The sequence below is a fragment of the Rhodamnia argentea genome, chromosome 10 (assembly GCF_020921035.1).
Source record: "Rhodamnia argentea isolate NSW1041297 chromosome 10, ASM2092103v1, whole genome shotgun sequence".
Classification (NCBI taxonomy): Eukaryota; Viridiplantae; Streptophyta; class Magnoliopsida; order Myrtales; family Myrtaceae; genus Rhodamnia; species Rhodamnia argentea.
Genome location: NC_063159.1, coordinates 17535834 through 17549333, shown reverse-complemented (window position 1 = coordinate 17549333; position 13500 = coordinate 17535834). Strand labels below are relative to the sequence as shown.

Below are 13500 nucleotides of genomic sequence, written 5' to 3'. Positions count from 1 at the left end.
CGCCGGCCTTGTCCAGCGCCGGTGGAGCCAGTGGCCGGCAATGTCTTCGCCGGCCCTCGACTCCAGCCAGTCGTTAGAGAAGGTGTAACAAGAACACTAGATATATATATGAAGAAGATGAACAGTATAATTGCAAATAAAAAATGAAAAATATTAAAATATTATAAAAATTTGTCCCGTCAAGATCGCCTATCGGTCAAAATTGACCGGATGGACTGAATTGGCACAAATACAAAATGTTTAGGACTGAATTAGCATAAAAAAAAGGTTTATAATTGAATTGGTACAAATGTAAAAGGTTTAGGACTGTACTAGTAAAATTAAAAAGTTTAATATTGAATTGACAAAAATACAATAGATATATGATTTTTTTTGACAAATTTCCAAACCCGTTTATTGGTCATCAACAAAAGAGATGACATCGGTCGCCAGCCCACTCTTGATCCGTTGTTGTTTCCTTTCTCAAGGTTATTTACCGAGCTCTCAAATTGCTTTTGCAAATTAGAAAAAAGGGAAAATTCTAAATTAGGACACAAAATGTCTTAATTTTTTCAAATAAGAATATGACGTAGACATTATTTCAAATAAGACCACATTATTTCAAAAAATAATCTGGCCAAATGCATTTTCGTTATTTAATTTTTTCTTTTTTTCTTTCTTTTTCCCATTCTTTTTGTCGATGGCTAATCTTTGGCGGTGGCAAGCCATAAGCAAGGGCCAGAGGATAGCTCTCATCGACCGTAATAAAGAAAAAATGAAATGTGAAAAAAATTAAAAAATTAAATGACGAAAATATTTTTGATAAGACCTTTTTTTTTTTTTTTTTTAACATTGCAGATTCTCCGCATTATGATCTTATTTGTGAAAAAGACGGCACTTCTGACCATTAATTTAAATTTTTCCAAGAAACACGAATGGAATGGGACAAGGAAACCCAGTTAGAGAGGAAACCATTATTCACCCAATAGGAGATCACCAGCTCAGCAGCTCCGTGGGGCCCAGAGGGCCCCACAACGACCTAAAGAAATAATTGAACTCCAATACAATCTAAACACAGCCCACAGACGACGCCACTTCTCCTGAATCCGCCAGCACTGATCATTTTCTCCTTCTCCTTCTTTCCTCTCCTTCTTCAGATCCCCATCTCTCTCTGTCTCTCTCTCTCTCTCGAAGTTGTTTTCTCGTTGTACTTGTGAGTCTTTTGGTGGTGGATGGCAAGAAGCAACAAGTACAGTTCCATCAACTTCAACGACATCTACGAGAAGAAGATCTCATCCTCCTCCACCCCCACCAAAAACCAGTCTTCCAAGCCTCCTCCTCCTTCTTCTTCTTACTCGTCTGCAACATCGCCTCATAATGCCCTCACCAACGGTCCCTACAAAGCCCACCTCACCCAGGGTCGCATGCTTGTCCTGACCCGACCCACACCCACGCCCACACCCGCACCCAAACCCATCACCGCCCCGCCTCCTCCTCAGCCAACCCCATCGCCTCTTCCTGCCCAGAACTGCTCCGAGCCGGAGCCGGAGCCAGACCCCATCTCCCTTCGCCCACTTGGTCGAACCGGAACCGGCTCGGCGCTCCCTTGTCGGGTCCCGGTGCTGGACAGGGACAAGGAGGCCTTGTTCGCTGTGACGTCGCCGAAGCCGGACAAGTTCGTCCCGCCGCACCTTAGGCCCGGCTTTGCGGGGAAGGAGGAGAGGCCAGCACCGGGCGTCCGAGGAGAGCCGGTCCCGAGGCAGCAGGGGTATTACGGATCTCCCGGTCGGTATGCAGAGGATGGGCGGCCCAAATCAGGCGGGTACGAGGGGATGAAGGGAGGCGGCCAGGCGGATCTGAACCGGACGAGCTCGTTTGGGAATAGGCCGAGCTCGAGTGGATGGTAATGATCCTTAACATGAAGTTCTATTTTTTCCCCCTCCGTTTTCTGCTGTTTTGCTTTATGCTCCCATGGGTTGTCTTCAATTTTGAGATTCGGGCTGAGTCTGGGTCTGATCCGTTTGTCAATCTTGTCTTGTGGCTGTGAAATGATTCGAATTTTCCTTGACGTGGCTCATTTGATATGGAAAACATATTGAATTGATGATATTGATGTGGCAAGCAGTCTGAGAATAGTGAAAAATGTTGCTGTTGGTTGGTTTGTTGATGAGCCAGGTTAATTGGAAAGGGGCATGTTTGATGGATGAAAGTATGTTTAAGATGATTACCTATTGTTTGATCCTTTCTAAGACAGGAAGCTAGGACAGTGAAGCGAATCTAGGAAGGTGTAACATCTAATTTTTTGTCGACTTGCCATACTTTTAGCACCAAGGTTTGCATATAGAGCAATTTGGCTATTTATCAGAGGTTTGGTGTTGGCGTTTTGAGAAGCATTCCTAGGTTTATTAGGACAATGACGGAAAGATAAGAACAAATTACAGCTCCCAGCAGTTTTACTCTTAGGCTTGTTCTTATTATCTGCTTGGGGGAAGTCAATGATGAGTTGCGCATTTCTTTTTCCAAGCAACAGGGAGCATCTTAGCTCTTGCGAAAATTTTCCTTGGTCTCAATCTGAAGCAGTTTCAGCTAACAGTTTATTGGGATTTAAGTGCAGCTAATCCTCAAGAGTCTTAACATATGTCGCACTTCCATGTCATGTCTATCTCCTCCTCCTGCAGTTGAGAAATGGCGAATCTCGTAATGTAAAGACTTGATTGGAATTGTACTTGTTCCAAAAAATCGAACCAGGGTGTTGCATACCATTATTCTTTGTCACATATTGTTAGATCCTTTGCCTTGTCATCGTTTGTCTCTCTCTTCACTATAGGTTGTGCTGAAATATTTTGCCGCTCCTAATATAATTTTGTTACAGATATGACATGGAAGAATTTCTTGTCAAGGATCAAATTGGAACTTTGCTGAAGCTGGAGATGTATTGTTCATCCTGATGCTCCTGGCTCAGTTATCTCCAGAAATGGCGTCGGTTCTCCATACAACCCCCCAAATTAGATGGAGTTACACTGAATCATCTGACCAGTGCACCTCATGACAAACATTGTTCAGTACATCATAGATTGATGTGTAGGAAAAAATGCTCGAGACTCCAAGTCTCCATCTCACTCCTCTGTGGGCTCTGTTTAGTGTTTACATGATGACACGGACAAAGGTGCAAATGAATTATAGAATTTGCTTTGCTGTTTAATATGTTACTTAAAATAAGGCAAGCCGGCATGTCTGGAACCTTATTTATGAATATGTTCAGCTATGGTTGTACTCAAAGCTACTGTTCTGTTCGCAGTGGTATTACTCTTCGTGTTTCATCTTGTTGAAGTATTTATACCAATACAATACATGTTCAACTGTGTGCCATAGGTTGAGAAGACGACCGCATCATATGCATTGAAGCAGCAGATATTGCATGCCGTGTCATTAGATTGCACCCGGTTCCAGATGAAGCTTTGGATTTTAGTTCTGTTTCAACAATTGAGGATTGTTTTGCTTGCCAATGTTAGGAGAAACATCACTTTCCTGTTTCTCGGAAATCTAATCATACACGCTTGTAAAACTTTCTTCTGTCTGAACTGTCTAAATCTTCATTATGCTTTTCTTTAGCAGTGATAAATTGGGAACAAGCCCAAGAGTTCCCTTTCTTTGCAGGCTTGTGCAGATCTCGGCATATCATCTGTTTAAAACAGTTCATACGCAACTGCGAAATTTCAACCGATATCAGTAGATATACTTGGGCCATCTGCCTGAGAAGTCTTGTCTTTGGGAGGTGTCTGTAAGACTCTATCAAGGTGACGTTTCCTAATGCAATTTTTCCATTTCAAGAAAATCAAGTGAACTATAAGAATACCCATGTGTAAAATCAACTCATAAATTGACCGACAGAGACCAAGACTGATGTCGAGGCACCGAGCGATTTCATTCGTTGTGAAGTGTTAAGGGTAAGCCTCGATGAGAGATCTAAATCCCGCCAAAGGGGTGATCTTGTAGTCACTAAAACCAGCTTCGCGAAGGAGCTTCGCCCATTCTTTCTCGTTCCTCTCTTTGCCTGTCGTACCCACCATCATGATCATATCGTAGCAGAGCTTCATCGTCTCACCTTCCCGCGGTCCTCCTCCGATCACTGCTTCTACTATCATCGCTTTCCCCAGCTCGCTGTTCCTCGTGATCGCTTCTTTGCACCGCTTTAGTATTTTTATGCTCTCTTCGTCGCTCCAATCGTGTAATACCCACTGCATAATTAATCAGACATATAAATGTATATAACCATTACTAAAGATGTACTTCAATATGGACTTTGGATTATGATTTGTGTGATTTGAACCATTACTAGAGAACTAATTAAAGACGAATGTTAAGGTACTATTTCCAAGCAATTGCGGAAAAAAGATGTAATATCCAAGCACAAGCTAGTTCTTTCTCTGGTACCTTGAGCAAAACAGCGTCCGCTGGAGGAACGGCCTCAAACATGTCACCACCCACGTACTTCAAGTTCCTCGTCCCTTCCAAGCCGACCACCACGCGCGGCAGATCGAGCACCGTCCACTCCATCTCTGGGAACGCCTCTGCCAGCTCCCTCGCCAGCCCTCCGGTCCCTCCCCCGACATCGACCACCGTCCTCAGCCCCTCAAACAGCCGCCCCCCGCACTTGTCCATTATCAACCTCGCCATCACTGGCCCGTCGCTTGCCATCGCCCTGTTCATGAGCCGGTTGAACTTCTCGTCTTGGACCTTGATCTCCCACATCCTCTTCCCGTGCTTCATGTGTAAGGGTGTCCGTGATGACAACGGGGAGCCAGTGTCGCTGTCGCTCTTGAGCCACTCGCTCATGCAGTGAAATGGGTCGACGAATATCGGGTCGAGCGTGAGCAGTACGATCGGCGACAGGTCCAAGGGTTGGCCCTTCACGATCGCAAGTGAAGCGGCAGTTAGAGAATACTCAAAACCAAGTTCGTCAGCCTCGTCTTCCTCTGATGTTCTGTCGCTTCCGGAGGCGGACTTTTGGTGGGAGAGGAAGCCCGTGTGGACGAGGATGGCCACGAGGCGGCCAAGGAAGGCAGTCTTGGAGGCTGGGACGGAGAGCGCTGCGGCGAGCTCAGGGAGGGTCATGGGATGGCCGTGGCGGTGGAGGGCGTCGGGGACGCCGAGCTCAATGGCACATTTGAGGGACATGGAGGAGATGAAGTTGAGAGTGTGGCTCCATACGTGAGCGTGGGCTCGGAAGATCTCGATCTGGTTCGTCTCTCCCTTACAAGACCTGTCCATCTTTGTCTGGAAGGAACAAGATTGGATTAGCAAACGCGGGATAGAGAAACGACGAGTTTCAATTTGAAGAGTAATGCTAGGGAGAAAAAGACAGGTTTCCACAATATTTGTTTTACCGAGTAACGCACCGATTCTAACCGAGTGTTTAAATGAGCAATTAATGTCAAATACCTAATTAGAATAATTCACATCATTAATTGCACCGAATCTGAGTATACTTATAGCTTTATTTTATAACGTATGATTTGTTGGTCTTTAGTGTTGATGTTATGTAATACTTATTATACGATGTTAAAATTATTCCTCTACAACTTGAGAAGTTTTTATCCGCGCAATGTTGAAAAATATTTTCAGAGATATTATTAGATATTATTAGATATTCCGCTATGCAATATGATGGCTAGCTCCCTTGTTTTGTATTATGTTATTTCTTTACCTGTACACGTTGTTCTTATATAGGTACTCATTGATTGTAACACATTGCAGTGTCCATTTTTACAATAGTTCTTTTCTTATCTATGGTTCTAACTTGGTATCCCCCTACTAAGGCCATCTTGAGGAAATTTTGAGCTGTGCACACCTCGCACTTCGTGCCATTCGATTGCTAATAATATCCATTTCGGGATGTCGATCCTTAACACTATCAGCTATGCCACCATATGAAATTTGTCGACTCCCTTTCGGAAAACCTACGCCTTCTACGCAAAGCACAATCCCACCCCTTTCGATGCAGCCAAATGTTAGTCAAGAGCTCCCACAACTTCAGATGGTTTTAGCAAATTCGGTGCTGCCCAAGCTAACCAAAAGTCAGGGCAACTTTTGATGCCTTGATGGTATTGGCGCCCAACAACAAATGTTGATGGGTTTTTTATAGTTAGGGTATGAATATCTTGGGCTTTTTTTCAAATTGCATGCAAAAATATTTTTATTTACCATTTTAGGGGAGATAAAAAGTATTTTCTGATTAGGGGTCCGCTCGGCGGTCAGAGTGCCGAGCGGTACCCGCTCGGCACTTTAACCGCCGAGCCAGGTACCTGCTCGGCGGTATAAGCGCCGAGCGGGCACTAGACTCAGCAGTATAACCGCCAAGCGGCGCCCTCCCGCCGCCGGCCCGCCCTTCCCCTGCCACCCCCGCCGCCCCTCCCCACCCCCGGCCCCGATCCTAGCCCGGCGATTTCGTCATCGTAGGAAATTATCTTCTAAAAAAATTATAAAAGCTGAGAAAAATTAGTAAATGGCAACAATGAACTAGCCATAGACAATTCGGGGTATTTTCACCGACGACTTTTGAAAATGACGATTTTGGCCTTATGGCAAATTGTCTTCGAAAAAAATTGTAAAAAATGTCAAAAATGGCCATAATGAACATGTCATGCACGATTCAGGGTATTTTGACCAATGACTTTTAGAAAATAATAGTTTTACCATTCTGGAAAATTGTCTGCAAAAAAATTGTAAAAAATCTCAAAAATTAATAAATGGCCACAATCAATCGGCCATAGATGATGCGGGGTATTTTGGCCGATGACTTTTAAAAAATGACGATTTTGCCCTTGTGGCAAATTGTCTTCCAAAAAAATTGTAAAAAATCTTAAAAATTAGTAAATGGCCACAATCAACTGGCCATAGACGATTTATGGTATTTTGGCCGACGACTTTTGAAAATGATGATTTTGCCCTTCTGGCAAATTGTCTTTTAAAAAAATTATAAAAAATCTCAAAAATTAGTAAATGACCATAATCAACTGGCATGGACGATTGGGGGTATTTTGGCCGACGACTTTTGAAAATGATGATTTTGCCCTTCCGGCAAATTGTCTTTCAAAAAAATTATAAAAAATCTCAAAAATTAGTAAATGACCATAATCAATCGGCCATGGACGATTGGGGGTATTTTGGCCGACGACTTTTAGAAAATGATGGTTTTGCCCTTCCGGCAATTTGTCTTTCAAAAAAATTATAAAAAATCTCAAAAAATTAGTAAATGACCATAATCGACCGGCCATGGACGATTGGGGGTATTTTGGCCGACGACTTTTAGAAAATGACGGTTTTGCCCTTCTGGCAATTTGTCTTTCAAAAAAATTATAAAAAATCTCAAAAATTAGTAAATGACCATAATCGACCGGCCATGGACGATTCGGGTTATTTTGGCCGACGACTTTTTGGAAATGACGGTTTTGCCCTTCCGGCAATTTGTCTTTTACAAAAATTATAAAAAATCTCAAAAATTAGTAAATGACCATAATCGACCGGCCATGGACGATTGGGGGTATTTTGGCCGACGACTTTTAGAAAATGACGATTTTGCCCTTACGGAAATTTGTCTTTCAAAAAAATTGTAAAAAATCTCAAAAATTAGTAAATGACCATAATCGATCGGCCATAGACGATTCGGGTTATTTTGGCAGACGACTTTTTGAAAATGACGGTTTTGCCCTTCCGGCAATTTGTCTTTCAAAAAAATTGTAAAAAATCTCAAAAATTAGTAAATGACCATAATCGACCGGCCATGGACGTTTCGGGTTATTTTGGCCGACGACTTTTTGGAAATGACGGTTTTGTTCTGCTCGGCGTTTTTTAAAAAAGGAAATCATTATTTTTGTTAAGTTTTTAATAATTATTATTTTATTTATAAATTGTTTCTTGTGAAGCTTATTTTATTAGTGTAATTAATTCAGAATATTGATAAAATGAAAGTGCTGAGATATATGAAAAACATGCTATTTTCATAATAGATAATAATCGGACTGTCGCAATTACATGTACTAACGATGTCGTCTTCCTACATGACCTCCTGTTCCGCAACGTGGCTCTCTTCGGTGCTCGGCGGCTCTAGTATTGTACGGACGAGGAGGAGGCTAAGGAGGAGGATCCGACTGAGGAGGATGTGTAGATGATGAAGGCATATCTTGTGAAAATATGCCCCGCCCAGACGGTACATATCCTTCTGTAGAGAAGCTTGAATAAAAAGGAGGGAAATCGGGTACATACGAAGTAGGAGAAGGAGCTGGAGTTTGCGGATCGGAAAATGCAAAAGTAGATCCCTCGGGAAATGGGGCGGCAAAAGGGGTGAATCCAACATTGAAACACTGCTGGTCTAATCTCGGAGCGAAACCCGGGAGCGAAATCCGTCGTATGATACTCGAAGGTGTAAGGGACGGCATCGCCAACTACATGACCTCGAGGAGTCCTCCGGGTCGACCGAACAGGCTCGGGCGGATCATCATCGTGAGGGCCAACGGTTGCCGCCGTAGTTGCTGGTTGGGGTGGTGGCATCATCGTGAGACGCCTCTCCTCATCTTTGGGCGTATAGCATTGCCTTAGCTATCCTCCCCACATCTCCCAAAGTCTGACGAGATGGACGTGAATATAATATACGTAAGATTTGTTCCACGCCATCACCCCGGTAATGATATGACAAGCAACAAATGTTATAAAATTACAATAACTTATGTTAGTAAAAATATAGTTAATGAATTAAATTGAAAGTATTTGCACTAACCATTGAACCCATTGCAGCTCCGGTAATAGAAATCCACTTCCGTGTATGTCTCCGGAACCACTCCATATATCCCGAGTGAAAGTGGAGTTCCTCCGTGACGAGATCGGCATGGACTACATATTCGATACGCCTGTCCCACATAGCGATCAATCGTCCGTGTGTAGCTGCCCAATCCTTCCCGGGTGGCCTATTGTCAATATCATGCAACCCCGTGTGATCGCGGGGAGGAGTAGGTATCGCTTCTTGCATACCAAACCGGCGAAGTACCCGATCTGGATAATGCCACTCAACTATCCAAAAAGGATGAGTGGCACACGAGCCCTCCAAATATCCTGTCCCATAGCGATAAGCCGGTACATTCTCTAGAATGTCGCCACCATAGGGCTCCCAAATAATCTGTTATCATAATAAAACATATGAAATTAAATGAAGAATTAATTTAAAAGCTAACATTATATTAAATTCATTCGTTGCTATCATTACTTACATCTTCGGATGCCAATCTATCAAGTTGGTAGCGCAGATGTACCAACGTATGCGTGGGGATCTCCGTCGTACTTCGACCGTGACTCCAACCGCATAAACAAAAAACATTCAATTTTCTTATATTATACGCACTGGAAGGAATTAATAACGTACGAACTAAAAATATAATAGATCACATACCGACTACCGAAAGGTGCAAGTCCTAAAGGAACCTCAACCGTCGGGGATGGGGAGACACATCCGAAGCGCTCCCACGCCCAAAGCTGCAGTATATGTAAGGCACCGCCCATTTGCTTCGCTCGTGGGTCGGTTGCACGACATAACTCTCGATACAACCATGCAAGTGCTGCTGAACCCCAACTATACTGCGTAGGGACGTTAAGGTTCGCCAATAATGAAAGAAACAGCAAACTAACTCGGGCACCTGATTTGTCCGAGAAAATGGATCCTCCTAGCGGACGGAGAATGAAAGCCCGGGAATGCTGCACTATGGCGACGTCATCGGCGTGCGGCGGAAGCTCTTCAAAGCGCTGTCTCAACCAGCTCAAACTGATCTGTGTGCCCCGCAATCGGGCCGGGTGAGCACCGAGTAGATCGTCACATACAGTGGTCCAATTCATAACACTGGGGCTCGTGAATGCATGTCCATCTATAGGAAGGCCTGTCGGCACTGCAATATCCTGCAGCGTGATAGTGCATTCACCTTCCGGCATATGGAAGGTGTGGGTCTCGGGCCTCCACCGCTCGACCAATGCAGTAATTAAGTGCCAATCCAGCTGCACGAATCCCATCAAATAGACGCCAAAAAATCCCGAAGCTTGCAGATACGGGACTATCCGCGGATCAAGATCACCTACGTGTAGCATCGCTCGCCGACATCGAAGGGCTTACGTCGGAGGTATACGTGACATGTAACATGAACAGTTAGTGGCAATTTTGATGATATTGTTACAAAGTACAAATCAACCGAAAAATCTTCAATTACCGTAGCGTCCCATATAGCCCGAGATCTATGTTTGGCTTGCCCAGTAAGTAGTGAATCATCCTCTGGGCCAGGCTGAATGTACGTACTACGTGCCATATCTACACAATTGTGATATTATAACATTACAACAAATTCCCATATGTATATATAACATGGAACACATAAACTGAATAAATATCGTGCAATTGTGATATTATAACATTACAAAAATTCATGATACTTGTCACGTCCCGTGTCTTTTTTACGCGCCAACATTCGTTATTCGTTGATTTCCCAGGATCGACACAATGATAGAAATTATTTTATAACATAGAAATTATTTCATGATACAATTTTTTTCTCATATGAAGATATTCATTTGATGACTTGAGAAGACAAAGAGATTTTATAACATAGAAATACGATCATCCTTACAACGCATAGGAACGAAATACATAAGGATCGAGCAAGTATGATCTACTCTCCGGCCGATCTATGTGCACAAGTTTTCCTATTGTGCCCCGATTTTTCGCAGTGTGTGCAATGATTTCGCGAAGAGCTATCGCTCGCGCTTCTCCGATCCATCTCATTCCGTATCCGTGATGTACGGGGCCTTCCTTTCTTCCGAATACGACTCGGGTCCGGCACTAATGGCGGTTCTTCGGGTTCAAGCTCGTAATGAAGATGCCCCAACGGATTAAACATATACCGATAGCACCGAAGGGTTTTCTCTAAAATATAGAATTCATCTACGTATGGTTCGTAATCAATGCCATACGCTTGACATGCTGCCATGACGTGTGAACATGGGATTTTCAATCCTTCAAATTTCCCACATGTGCACGTTCTCAAGTGTAGGCGCACTATGTGTTTGTGGCCCCCCGAACCTCTGGATCTGTCACGTCCGGTTGTCACTTCGAAAACGCCTCTATCAGAGTCGAAACACGTGACAACATGCCTATTTGCTTTTTGACTGTTCTTTCGGAGCGTGACACCGGCAAATTCCGTATATTTCCACTGGTTGTCTTTACGCATCCTATACATTGTTCTTCTCGTATCAAAATAGTGCACCAACCGATAGAATATTTTGTCGACCATGGTTGCTATTGGTAGACCACGGAAACCCTTCAAGATCCCGTTGACCGATTCGACTAAATTTGTCGTCATCGATCCATATCTCCTCCCTTCATCATAAGCCTTTGTCCATTTTTCTCTTGGAATCTGATCGCACCATGCAGGTGTGGCTGGATCAAACTCCCTAATTTGGCTCATGAATTGGTCGAACTTTCGACGTTGGTTCGCGTAAGCTGTACAAGACAACATTAATTAGTACTTTGTACTCAAATTTTTCCATACGTATTTTCTTAAAATTTACAAATTCGAGAATTTACCTGCCGTCCGAATAAGTTTTTTCCCTTCGGCATTTTTGAAGTGTTTGTTGTAGTTGTTGGCAATGTGCCGAATGCAATATCTATGATGGGCATGTGGAGGACGCCACCGTGCTGTCTCCATTGCTCGTTGAATACCGATATGTCTGTCTGATATTACACAAATATCATCTCTCCTAGTGACATATCTCCGCAATAGATTCATAAACCAAGTCCAATTATCAATATTTTCCCGATGGACTACAGCAAATGCCAGCGGGAAAATATGATTATTTCCATCAAGGGAGGCCGCACAAAGGAGGGTTCCTTCGTATTGTCCGTACAAAAATGTACCATCAACAAAAATCACGGGACGACAACTTGTGAAGCCTTCAATCGTCTGCTTGAAAGTCCAAAACATCCGGTTCAAAACCGTGCAGCCACGATCTAGGTTGATATGATCATCGATCACAAAATGTGAACCTGGATTCCGACTCTTCATTTCGATCATCCACGTCCTCAACCTACCGTATGATTCATCCCAATCTCCAAATTGTCTGGCGATCGCCATTTGTTTGGCCTTCCAGGTTTTACGGTAAGTAGGTTCGAATTGCGGCTTATCTTGAATCTCCGCCATCAGTGGCTTGATTTTGATATCCGGTTGGGCAACGACCATTGCTTCTATTTGGCTGCAGAGGTACTTTTGGTCAAGGTGCCGATGATCCCGTGACATTTGCGGAGAACTGCATGTATGTGGCCCATTATATTTACTTATTTTCCAAAACATGCCACCCGATTTAGCAATCGCGCGGAGCCTCCAACCACACGGTCCATTTGAATTGCCACACTTTATCACATATTCGTCTTTCTTTGTCAAATAACTGCGAAAATTTTGATTTCTCCTAAGGGAGTACTCTTTCATGACCAACCGCACCGCGTCCCGTGATGGAAACAACATGCCAACATCAAATTCTTTTGATGGATCAAATAGCATACGGCCCGGCTTGGCTCTAGTGTCGTCTTGCATCATGTCAAAATCGATCTCCGAATAAGGCGGTGGATGTACCAACGGCAAAATGGGATTGCTGCACTGCGTATTATAGTAAGCCTCCATATTATCACATCCGACTGCTTCTTCGTCATGGTCATCGGAGTCCATCCAAGGATCATCTTCTTCATCACCATCATCATCATCATCATCAGCGGCAGCAGCAGCAGCAACATTATCATCATCATCATCGCCAGCATTATTATCATCATCATCAGCAGCGGCATTATCATCATCATCATCAGCGGCAGCATTATCAGCATTATCATCATTATCATCGGCTCGCACGTGCTGATTATGCAGACCATCATCATCTTCACCAACATTTGAAGCTTCCTCCATGAAATCATCTCTCATTTGGTGTTCTGCTACGATTACATAAAACCGCAAGAACCCCGTACTACCAGCCTGAAGTGCAAATTGCTGAATCATCGTAATCGTAGCATCATCATGCACCTCCGTAATGTCATATGTAACACAATTGTGTGTTACATACGGATATCTATATAGCACTGTTTGAATATACTTGGTTTCTGTTATATTCAATGTGCTCTCAATCGACACACGTAACTCATGAAATGTCCATATATTTGCAATCCCGAACATGGTAGATTGTCCACCTTCGTAATCAATTCCATATGCGGTTCGCACTATTGTACCTTCCCGATGCACAATCGCAAACGATGTAGACGACATTACGAGATTTAAATAAATTAGCAATTATTTCTAAACTACAATTTCGTAAATATTGTCCCGTATACGTTATCAAATTAACATAACCACTATCAATATATCAAATGAAATAAATGTATTAGTATATTGCAATTATTTCTAATTTTTGGGATTTTTAAAAAAAAAATTGGGAGACAATTTGCCGGAA

General features: G+C 43.2%; 2 protein-coding genes across 3 annotated transcripts; one reads left to right on the top strand and one right to left on the bottom strand.

Moving 5' to 3' along the window:
• Positions 1-1068: 1068 nt before the first annotated feature.
• On the top strand, positions 1069-3359 carry LOC115729291 (alpha carbonic anhydrase 8). Of its 2 annotated transcripts, none has more exons than XM_030659805.2 (2): positions 1069-1882; positions 2852-3359. In XM_030659805.2, coding segments are annotated over exons 1-2 (672 nt in total). In that variant the 5' UTR covers positions 1069-1211; the 3' UTR covers positions 2853-3359. The 2 variants fall into 2 exon arrangements, with proteins under 2 accessions (XP_030515665.2, XP_048127060.1); XM_048271103.1 differs by having other exon boundaries at positions 1069-1904; positions 2861-3359.
• Positions 3360-3548: 189 nt separating this feature from the next.
• LOC115729254 (trans-resveratrol di-O-methyltransferase-like) lies at positions 3549-5530 on the bottom strand. Its single transcript, XM_048271081.1, has 2 exons — positions 4414-5530; positions 3549-4217 (listed from the first exon to the last, which is right to left on the bottom strand). The coding sequence occupies exons 1-2, from the start codon at positions 5248-5250 to the stop codon at positions 3921-3923; spliced, it is 1134 nt and encodes a 377-aa protein (XP_048127038.1). The 5' UTR covers positions 5251-5530; the 3' UTR covers positions 3549-3920.
• Positions 5531-13500: the final 7970 nt, after the last annotated feature.